This window comes from Psammomys obesus, unplaced genomic scaffold, assembly GCF_907164565.1.
Source record: "Psammomys obesus unplaced genomic scaffold, mPsaObe1.curated_primary_1811, whole genome shotgun sequence".
Taxonomy (NCBI): Eukaryota; Metazoa; Chordata; class Mammalia; order Rodentia; family Muridae; genus Psammomys; species Psammomys obesus.
The window spans coordinates 21,793,073-21,805,108 of record NW_026596109.1 but is presented as its reverse complement, the minus strand read 5'-3'; the positions used below and the strand labels follow the sequence as shown (position 1 = coordinate 21,805,108).

Below are 12,036 nucleotides of genomic sequence, written 5' to 3'. Positions count from 1 at the left end.
GCTGTCAGTTGTTTCATAAAGTACACAATCTTGGTGTACTTTACATATATTGTAGAGTTAGGCTACATGTGTTTACTTATTTTTAATTTTTATTTTTTTGGCTACATGTATTTATAAATGTGTTTGTATACTCCAACAATTGTTTTAAGGCCAGTGCTTAATAAGCAGTGCAGTGCAGTGCAGTGGCATTTAATTTTTTTTCTTTCTTTTTTTCCAAGACAGAATTTCTCTGTGTGTACACTTGGCTGTCCTGGAACTCATTCTGTAGAGCAGGCTGGCTTTGAACTCTCAGAGATCTGCCTGCCTCTGCCTTCCTAAAGGCATGAGCCACCACCACCCAGAAGGCACTTAATTTCTAGTTTATCTTTTTGTTGTTTATTGAGACAAGGTCTCAATTGAAGACGTTGGCCTTCAGCTTACAGTTCTGTGTCTCTCTCTACCTTTTAATTTTAAGTTCTAGGGTTGCAGGTGTGTGTCACCAGGTCAGCTTTCTTTCCTTTGAATTAGCAGATCATCTACCCCTTAACTTGTTTTTATTTTTTGTGTGTATGTTTTTCTGATTAAGCCTTTTACTTGAAGTTTTATTTTTAAGAGACCCCATTTGATGAAATTGTTTATAAGGATAAGGTTCAAAACTCATGGTATTTATTTTGATAAAAGTGACGAGAAGCCTAGTCCGTACTCTTCTTTTAGAGAAAGCATTTACTTGGTTTATAGACATTAAGTGAGTTGGGCAGATTTCTGCTGTATATCGCTGTGATGTCTCAGAATCAGGTCTTAACTCTGTACAATAGTTTCTTAATAATTTAAATTAAATATCCACAGCCAAAAATCAATAGAATGAGGCTTACAGACATGCACCTCCTTCTAGCATCCCTCTTCAAGTTGAATAGTGTATGTATGTTTATGTATATACACGTTTGAACATGTACACAGTTTGTGTGGGAGAGGCAGTAATAGGGTTTGAACCTTAGGCTTCATGTGTGTTAGGCCAGTGCTCTCAAGGAACACAGCGCCCAGTCCTAAATTTTTAACTTTTTTTTTTTTGTGTGTGTGTGTTGCTGTATTACTCACTGTGGGGGTCAAGTATCCTGCCTCTGTGTCGTCATGCTCTGCTAAAAGTTAAAAATGTTTAAAAATACTTAGTGACTGGAAATAGACAATATTTTGGAAGCCAGGGTATTGTTATTAGCAATCTTATGAAATTATTGACTGCCTTAGTATTCTAAATGTTTTTATATTTAAATGATTATAAACATTGTAGAAGCAAAATACAGTGATATGTGACCATTATCTCAGTTGAATTGTATTCTCAGATGGGAGGGGCAACATAATATGACCTAATTTCTTCCCTTTAAAGGATTTATGTGTGTGATACTTTATCTGCATGCATATAATATACATTATATATATATAAAATGTGCATTGTAATATATAATTATATGATACATACATATAAAATATTATGATTTATTTTAGATATAACATATAAATTATAACATACATTTGCATGTTATTTATCTGCTGTTATGTCTATACATATACCTATGGAATATATAACTATATAAGTTCTATCACATGTTAATATACTATCTATTACATGTAAATGGATTATATAACCACATGGGTATATAACATACAATAAATGTAATATGTACTATGAGGAACAATATGAAATACATACATATATGTAAAATAATAATATGCAATATATCGTATGTATGTGCTAGCACACACACACACATTGTATGCATAGTTGGTGTCTTGAAGCCAGAAGTGGGCTGTGGATTTCCTGGAACTGGAGTGTTAGCTGTGTTACCACATGTGTGCTAGAAACCAAACGTTGGCCGTTGTAAGAACAGCAGCTTTTTTTTTTTTTTTTTCTAAAGATAGAGTTTCTCTGTAGTACTGCTCTCCTGAAACTCACTCCTTAGTCCAGTCTGGCCTTGAACTTGGAGACCTGCCTTCTTCTTAGAGATCTGCCTGCTTCTGCTTTAGTGCTGGTGTGTGCCACTACCTGGTAGTAACAAGTACATTAAAAAAAATTATATACATTGATTTTTTACCTTCGTGTAAGCCTATGTCAGAGTATCAGATCTTTGGAGTTACAGATAGATACCTGTGAGCTACTATGTGTGTTGGGAATTGAATCCAGGTCCTCTGGAAGAGCTGGTTTCAGTGAAGCTTCTTAATAACCAATGAGGCTTCTTGCCAGCCCCAACAGCAAATACTGAGCTTTTACTTCAGTCTCCTGATCCTTTTGGTTTTGATGCTGTGCTCCATACCTTTAATCCCAGCACTTAGGGTGCAGAGGCTTCCCTGGACTACATACTGAGGTCCAGGACAGCTAGGACTGTCTCAAGCAAAAGAAAATTGTAGAGAAGAGAGAGGTGCCCGTAATTTTGTCTAGTGTAAATAAAAAGTATACAGAATGTTGTCGCTCAGTTGCTATAGTGCTTGTCTATCAGGCACAAAGCCCTGATACTGATTCATAAGCTGGGTGTGGTGTTTCATGCCTCTAGCTTTGGGAAAGTCTGTGTCCATAATCCTAGTGTTGGGGAGGTTGAGGATCAGGAGGAATTCAAGGTTATCCTTGATTATATAGTGATCTTGAGGCTTGCATGGGTTACATATCAGACCGTTTCTCAGAAAACAAATCATTTACCTCTTCAAAGCTGGATGTGATGGCACATTCTAAGGCTGTCTTAGGCTACATAGCGGATCTTGTCATAAAATAATTTTTTAAAAGTATTTTCTTGTATTTTATTACTTTGTCTGTTGTATGTATGTGTATGTGTAGTTAAGGACACTTTGAGGAGTCAATTCCTACTTTTTACCATGTGAGTTCTAAAAGTTACACTCAAGTTGTCAGTCTTGGCAGCAGCCACCTTTACCCACTGAGACCCCGTGTAAGTCTTTCCTCCTCATTTGGTTGGTTGCTTATCTACCTATCCATCGTTCATCCATAGTGTCTCATGGAACTTGCTAAGTAAACGAGCTCTCCTCAGTGCTGGGGTTAAAGGAGTGTGCCATTATATATAAGAGCTTAAAAAAACTCTTCAAAGCTTTACAAGTTGTTCTTAGTGTAGTCCCAGATTATATGACTATTACTATCAGCTTAAGTACTCTTGACTTTAAGCACAAATTTAATTCTCAACTTGGTGACCTCCAGTTCCTTACGGCTTAGTTAAGGACCAATATTTGCAATTAGATAGAGAATTACTTCACTCTTTACCCACTTTGCAAAAAGTGTTTGCTTCAAAAATGTGCTATAATTTCATTTAATAAACATAGAGCTTAAAGTGAAATCATCATCTGCACTTGGCTTTACGTCCCTAAAATGCCAGGCCTAGCTCTGAAGGAGTAGACAGGAGGAGAAATAAGAACTGACAAAACAGTTGCTCCCAGTCTCCATATGGAACCAAGGCCGTAAGGAACCTGTTCTACACCGGCATAGAAACCTGTTCTGAGTTTCGGCTGTGCTCATGTTCTGCACCAGTATTCTTGACGGACAGTAATATTCCATCATGGTTCATGGCCAGTGACTTGGCACTTTTAATGTGCCACAGGGGTTCCTTAAACTCTGGAAATTTTCCTGCTTGTACTGAGAATGGAACCAAGAGCCTCAAACATGCTGGAAAAGTGCTCTGTCACTCAACTGCAGCCTCCACCATAAAAATTTGTTGAGATTAACTTGAGGGCCCTGGTATTAGAAACTTAAAAAATAATAGGCTTAGTTATACCTATTTTTGGAAGTTTTTACTTCCTGGCTAATTTCAGTTCATTTGCAGTGTTTGGATAATGTTGTGATCTGTCAGTCATTTTCAGACTTAATGTTAACAATTCAGCTTCTTGTGAAACAGGTAATGGCAAAGAATGAATGAATGAGTTCTCTTGGTATTTTTTCTCAATGAGTCTATTTATAGTGTGACGGTATAAAAAATAAAAACTTTAAATGTGTTGGGCGCCTGTAATACCAGCACTTGGGGAGACAGAGGCAGGCAGATATCTGTGAGTTCGAGCCCGGACTGGTCTACAAAGCAAGTCCAGAACAGCCAAGGCTACACACAGAAACCATGTCTCCAAAAACCACCTTCTCAAAAGAAAAAGAAAAAAAAAAAAAAAAAAACAAAAAAACTTTACATGCTTTGAACCCCACCTTCTTTTCTAATGCTTCTACAGTGACAAAAAACAGCTTTTTACCTATTTAAGTTCATAAAATCTTTCCAGACTTCAAAAAGAAACATATATTGATCTACACCTATTATCTCAGCTCTTAACAGGTGAGGGTAGAGTTAGAAATTCAAGATCATCCTTGGCTGCTTTGGGAATTCAAAGCCAGCCTAGGCTATATGAAACTCAAATCCCACTTCATTCTCCCCCTAAATTGTGATCATCCAGACATTGTACTGCACACTTGAAATCATAACATTAGAAAACCGAAGCCAGGGGGATTGTACATTCTAGCCAGCCTCTTCTATCCAGTAGTATGAGATCCTGATCATAAATTCTTTTCCTATCCCCCCGCCCCCCCGACAGGGTTTCTCTGTGTATCCCTGGCTGTCCTCAAATTGTTTGTGACCAGGCTGGTTTTGAACTCTCTGAGATCTGCTTGCCTCTGCCTTCTGAGTACTGGGATTAAAGATGTGTAACACCACCTGCCAGCTTTCAGCGGGTTCTTAAAGATATAGCATATATAGCATTTGCCTGCAGTTTAGCCAAACAAACTTTGACCACATCTCAGTTTTTAGAGTATTTTCTTTTTGATAGACTCTCGAGGTTTGGATGTTTGTTCTACCATTTCTTACCTGATCAATGAGATTGAATTGTATTTAGTTTTGTTATTAGTTTTAATGAATATGATTATGAATACATTTTCCAGCATTTCTCTTGGTACTTTTTCAGGCTATAATAGCCAAAAGATGATGTGCAGGTGTAAAATAATATATATTTTAAATATTGATAAATACTGTTTACCCTTCCATAAATACCGAATTTGCTTATATGATCACCATATAACTGCTTTGGGCAGTTTAAATCTTATGTGGAACACATACACTCTGAATTATATCTCTCGAGAATTTCAGAGCATACTCTGAAAAGTCACCTAAGTTGTGTTCATGAGAATCACCCTGACTCTTTGAAGTGGCGAAGATCCAACCCAGAGCCTTATACATGCTAAGGAGGTGCTCTACTACTAAACAGCATAAAAAAACACATAGTGTTTAAATTGCTTTTGGTTGGGAAGCCTGGTGTGGTTGTGCACAACTGTGATGTCAGTTCTGTGAATATGGAGAAAGAAAAGCTATGAATTCAGGGTCATTCTGGGCTTTTACACAGTGAAGACCCTATCTCAGGGGAAAACCCCCCCAAAAAACAAAAGGAAAAAAACCCCAAAGATTAGAGGTATATGGCTCAGTTGTAGAACACCTGGTTGGGACTTGCCAGGTGCTGTGAGAGAAACCCTAGGCAGAAGGAGGAAAACTGTCTAGTGTGCTGCAGGAAAGGGTTTCTGCAGGAGACTCTGTAGGGACATCGCTGTTGATGGTTGTACAATAACACTTGTGAGATTTTAGAAGGTCATTTTCAGAGAATTTTGTTTTTTACAGTGTCATTTAATAATGATCTAATATTTATTTTTTTTAAATTAGGATATTTCGACGCAAGAAAGTAACATATTAGGGGCATTCTGTGATATGAATGTAAGTAGTTTTTATTGTACAGTTTATGGAATATTTCTGTTCTCTTTTAAGTTTTTATATCTGGACATTGTTTCAGTTTTGTTCATAGATTGAAAATGATTTCTGATAAGTTTAAAAATGATACACTTTTGTTTGTTTTTATAGGATGTAGAAGTACCCTTGCATTTGCTTCGTTATGTCTGTCTGTTTTGTGGGAAAAATGGCCTTTCTCTCATGAAGGATTGCTTTGAATATGGGACTCCTGAAACTTTTCCGTTTCTTATAGCACATGCGTTTATTACAGTTGTTTCTAATGTAAGTACTGTTTGGAATTAGTCTTGAACTTTTTAAGGCAGTATTTTGCATTTCGGTGCAGTGAAATTTTTTTGGTTCAGAAATGGCAGGTTTTGATTAATTTGCATATGTAATCTTTTTTTGCATAACTTAAAAACTGAATATGTAAACCTATTTTTAAAAGGTAATAAAGTTATAATGTGAATAAAACCAGTTAAATTTTAAAATACGTAAAGATTGTCCTCACCTCGTTTATGTAAAGTCAAAGGTAAGTAGCTTGTGTTGAAATTAACCTTCTTTGTCTAAGATTTTGTCCTGGGAAAACTTGCTGCATCTTAGTGTTTTGTGTTATTTAAATGATGGTTGTCTACTTCACTATTTAAGTACATCTGACTTCTCTCTGCATTACATATGAAAATGTAATGTTCTTTTTCCCTTTACTGTCAGAAGTGTGAGGCATAGTCAAAATGTATCAAGAGAAGTAATTTTATTACTAGTATATTCAGCCTTTAATACTTTACTGTGGCTGTTTTAGAAAGAGCTAGAGTTAAATGTAACTTACCCCCACCATGTGGAAAGTACTTGGCCAGTATTATATTGCTCTGCAGTGGTAATATCTGCAGTGCTGTTGGACACTAGAAAGGCATTACTCAGATTTATTGGATATGTGCACTTGCATGTTTCTGTAATTTACTTTTTGTTTTCAAATATTTTATTTTTTTAATATGTACACACTGTGCTGCCTGCATATATGCCTACATATCAGAAGAGGGCATCAGATCTCATTATAGATGGTTGTGAGCCACCGTGTGGTTGCTGGGCCTCTGGGAGAGCAACTAGTGCTCTTAATGTCTGAGCCATCTCTCCAGTTCCATGTTTCTGTAATTTAAATAAATGATTTTTACCAAGGTTATTTTTATGTCTATAATCCCATGTGTTCCGATATGTTGAAAAGCTTTACTACAGAAGTATATGTTGCGTGTGCTCTCGTGTGCACTGTTCGGATTTTTATGTGTTTCAGGCAAGGTCTGCTGTTACAGTCTTGGCTGGCTGGCCTTGGATTCTCAGAGATCCTATTGCCTTGTGCCTGGGGATTGCTGGGATTTTGGGTGTGTGCCATCATGAACAGCCTCTTTGAATTTATAGTTGGATTTTAGTTCTGAAATCAGATGTTACTTTTTTTTTTTAGTTTAAAATGTTAACTTAAAAAAATAACTTACTTATTTTTATTTTTTGTGCATTGGTGGTTTTCCTACATGCATGTCTGTGTGAGGATATTGGATCCTGAAGTTAGAGACAGTTGTGAGCTGCTATGTGGGTGCAGGGAATTGAACCTGGGTCCTCTGGAAGACAGTGCTATTAACTGCTGAGCCATGTCTCCAGCCCTAAAATGTTAACTTCTAATCTTAAAGTTAGAATGATGATAGTATCTTCATCCACGTTAAGTGGAGTTTAACAGTAAAAGCAATCTTGCTCTGGCAAGAGGTGAAGAAATACTTGTGGCAGCTATGATGGCCTTAGCTGTGTCTTCACACCCCATAAGGTTGCAGTGGGGAGCATGTTCTTGAATATTGCCCTTTGACTCTCGCCCACATGTAGTGGCACGCTGGTGTCTGCACTCACACAATAAACAAAAATCTAAAGTTGGTACGGTAGCACTCGACATCTGTATAAGCACTTAGGAACTGCTTGACGTTACTCATTTCAACTATGAAACATTTAAGTGATTCTGTTACTCTACTCTTACTTAATTTTGCCAATAGAAAATTCTATTCACTTTGGCTTCCTCTTGTCACTTTTTTTTTTCCTTTAAAAGTTAATCAAGAGGATGGAGTTCAAGCTCAGCCTTGCCTACAAAGCAGATTTGAGTTCACCCTGTCCTACATGAGCCTTTCTAAAAAAACTAAAAACAAATGAAAAATAGCTTATCAGAATTAAAAACATAAATATTAGAAATTTTGACTTTCTGAAATGTCTGCTTTTTGGGGCATGGTGGTGCGGGCCTTTAATCCCAGTGCTTGGGAGGCAGTAGCAGAGGTAGGCAGATCTGTAAGTTTAAGCCCAGCCTGGTCTACAAATCGAGTCCAGTTCAGCCAGGGTTATACAAAGAAACCCTGTCTCAAAAAAACTACACCCACCCCCAACTCTGTTTTTGGTGCTTTGATTCCACCCTTCCTGAAGTTTATAAATAAACATGAAGTGATGCTGACATTGGAGAGGCAGATGGATTTCTGTGATTTCGAGGATAGTGTGGTCTACATAGTGAAATCCTGAGTCCAACACAATGTTTTAGTCAATTTTAAAGGACATTGTAAATTTCAGAATTTTTGTGGGTGTGTTATGTCCAGCTGGAACACAGCAATTTTCTCTGTTAGGTCATTATAAACTATGATTTGTTGTTTGCTTTGTTTTCTGTTTGAGATTGGTTTTTGCCCAGTCCAACCTCAAACTTACAGTGCCCCTGTCTTATGTGAACCATTCCTGACTATTCTTAACCACTTTTATGTCTTTTTTTTTTTTTCTTGAACCTCATTGTCTATTTTGGAACCTTTAAAGTAACAACTTTCACACAGAAAGTAAAGAGGGCCGGGCAACTCTTTCCATATAACGGAAAAAAAAAGAAAACAAACAAACAAATGCCACAAATCCTAAGTATAGATAGACTGGCCCTACTGAATATTTATTCCTCTTATAGTAGAAGTCACACATCCGGTAAAAGAATAGTTATGTTTCCTGGGAACTAAATTATTATGTCTGTTCTAGAGGAGTTTACTTTTAGGGAGGGATCGGGGATGTTTTGAGACAGAGTCTCACTGTGTGGTTCTGACTGGCCTGGAATTTATAGCGATCTGCCTGCCTCTTCCTCCCAAGTGCTGGGATTACAGGTGTGCCCACTAGGCCCTGGTAGAGCAGTTCACTCTTTGAGGGAAAGTAGCTTTATGAGTGGTTAGTGGATTCTTTTAGAACTCAAACCTATAATGCTAAGTTTGTATCACAGTAAAACTGTCTTCTGTTTAACATACCAACACAGGAAGAAATCTAAGAGTTACGTTTTGTTTTTGATTTTTAAATCAGAGTCTCTCTATGTAGTCCAGGGTGTCCTGGAACTCATTATTAAAGGTGTGTACTACCATGCCTAGCTGGCTTCAGCAGTTCTTAGTCTGATTGTCAGTACAGTTCTGTATGGATCCATTCTTCGAAACAATACAATAGCTCTAGCTAAAGAAATAAATCTTTTTTTTTTTTTTTTTTTTTTTTTTTATTATTGTTAGTTTTCTGTTGGCCTGTAAGTCTTTAGGAAAGGAAGCTTAACTAACATTTATTGCAGTTTAGAATAGTAAAACATAAAGGAGGAGGTTTGGCTTCTAAGACCTAGATGGTAGTTAATCTTTAGGTTAAATTTGGTTCTAGGTACAGTAATTTTCCTTGGTGCTTAGCTCTTTTCTGGAGTTTTCTTGTTTCAAACATAAGTATCTTTTATTAATAGTAGGTCAAATATAGATATAGTATTTGAAAAATTTAATATAACTGGAGGAAAGAAGTACAAAGAAGACTTAATAAGTAAAATTACTTGGGTGTGGTGGTGCATGACTTTAATCCTAGCACTCAGGGAAGGCAGAGGCAGCCGGAGCACTGTGAGTTGGAGGCCAGCCTAGTCTACACAGCCAAGGCTACACAGAGAAACCCTGTCTCAAAAAGGCAAGACGGAAAAAGAGAGTGTAGCTTACGTTATTAAGTAAAAATATAATCAGATGCAAATTTGTCGTAGTGGGCTTTTACTTCAGTGTACAGAATAAATACTCATCTTGCCAGGTGTGGTGGTGCTTCCTTCAACTCCAGACTTGGGAGGCAGAGGCAGGTAGATCTCTGAGTTGGGAGTGCAGCTGGTCCACAGAGTGAGTTCCAGGACAGCTGGAGATACATAATGAAATTTTTAAAAAGTGGACTGTTTTTACAAGTGGATGAACAGTCATTTGAATATAGGAAATTAGTTTAGGATCATGTATTTTCATGTATTTCCGTGCCAGATGGTAGGTTGACAGTTTTTTTTTTTTTTTTTTTGTTTTGTTTTTTTAAAAAGAGTTTTATTTTGCTACTTTATCAGAAATCACTTTGTGATTGAGCTATGGGGAACAGATCATTTTTCCCCTATTAGTGAGATATTTAACATGTGGTTAGCAGTTTGCTAGATTTTTATTAGCACAAGAGTGGGCAAGGTAAACCTGAAAAGCATATTCATCTCTAATATCATCCTTTATTTGGTTTGTTTTCTGTCCTAATTTCTGGAGCTTTGTAAGAAGTATTGCTTTCTGGTAAGGCAAACACAGTATCCATGCCATTTTTCTTGGAGCACGTGAGCTTATTTTGTATCTTTTCACTCTGAGCCACCTTTTACACTGTACACATAAACCTTGTTTGGTTGCATTGAATCTTCAGTTCAATTTGGCTTAATCTTTACACTGTTTAGTCTTTTATAAGTGGGACAAATGTTTTTTTTAAAAACAATTTGGATCTGGAGAGATGGCTCAGCGGTTAAGAGCACTCCTCGTTCTTGCAGAGGACCTGGGCTTGATCCCTAGCACCCACATGGCAGTTTCACAACCACGCACATCTCCAGATCTGGGATGCACATGGTGTACAGACGTGCGTGCAACTAAAGCACTCATATGCATAGAGGAAATGCATCTGAATTTTTAAAATTATGGTTTGTGTGTCTGTGTGTATTTTGTTGAGACAGGGTTTCTCTGCATAGTCCTGAGTGACCTGGAACTCAAGGCCATGCTGGCCTCGAACTCACAGAGATCCTTGGCTCTGCCTCCCAATGATTGGGACTAAAGATACGCACTAAAATGCCCTGCCCTCTGTGTATTTTTCATGGAAGAACTGTTTTACTCTTATTGAAAGGACATTCACTTGCTACTGGAGTGCTGCAGCTATTTGAAAAATATCCATGAAATGGTGAGGAAAGAAGGGCACACTCATCTAGCCAGCTAGATCTGGCAACTCTACCCTGGTGATTAGTAGAGTGGCTCATGTTGCAGCCAGATCACTCTTGTAGGTTACTGATAGACCATGAAATATATTTGCGTAACACGGATATTGAAATGACTACAAATCTTTTAACTTAATATGTTTTGAAATGAAGGATGAGATGGCTTTATTATAAAGCTAGTTCAGTACTCTGAGTTATAGTTCCTGTCATACAAAGATAGTGGAAAGCATGTTGTATGTAAATTAGATTGACGTAATTAAAAATTTTTTGTGCTTATCCTATTCAAAATTCATATATAAAGTGTGTGGGGTTGAAGAGGCAGCCCAATGTTAATTTTAATTGCTCTTGCTTTATATTGAGTGGAAAACACTAAAACGTTTCACGTTTTTTATTATATATTGTTTTCTTTACATTTACTTATAGATTAGGATATGGCTACATATCCCTGCTGTCATGCAGCATATTATTCCTTTTAGAACGTATGTTATCAGGTAAGTTTATAAGATTTCTTTCCTCATTTATTAATTAAATAAAATTATAACAATGTGGTTGCTTTTGAAAGACCCTTGCAGAGCTGTCCTTTAGGTAAGATTTCAGTTTATAAATAAGTATATAATAATTTTTATGCATGTGTATGAGTTTTTAACTTATACTTACATTTTGCCTAATTATTTAGTCTTGTTTTTTGCATGTGAGTTTTGGAAGAACTACATAGATTTATTATTTCACTGAGTTCATTCAGTAAGTAATTATAAATATTACGGAACAGCTTAATTAGAAAGTACCTTGTTACAGTATATTAAAAAAACCACAAGCACTACAGGGTACAAGTGTAAGGAAAGAAATAGTAAGAGTGGGTGGACTATACTTTTAAGTACTGGTGGGGTTAGGGCTGAGGAGATGGATCAGTTGAAAAGCACTTATACAATTGGGAGGATGAGTTCACATAAAGACCAGGCACAAATATTTGTAGGTGAGATGGTAATTGGTGACTGGTATCTGGAAGCTCACTAGCCACCTGTCCTAGCTTGGAGTATAGTTATAGGTATAGTATACCTAGTGGGTATA

General features: G+C 36.9%; 1 protein-coding gene across 1 annotated transcript in view; it reads left to right on the top strand.

Annotated features, from left to right (window-relative positions):
• Usp34 (ubiquitin specific peptidase 34) overlaps window positions 1-12,036 on the top strand; it is a 185,071-nt gene that overhangs the window by 32,008 nt on the left and 141,027 nt on the right. The window contains 3 exon segments of the mRNA XM_055628770.1: window positions 5,652-5,702; window positions 5,847-5,996; window positions 11,392-11,459. Of these exon segments, the coding sequence (XP_055484745.1) occupies window positions 5,652-5,702; window positions 5,847-5,996; window positions 11,392-11,459 (269 nt within the window).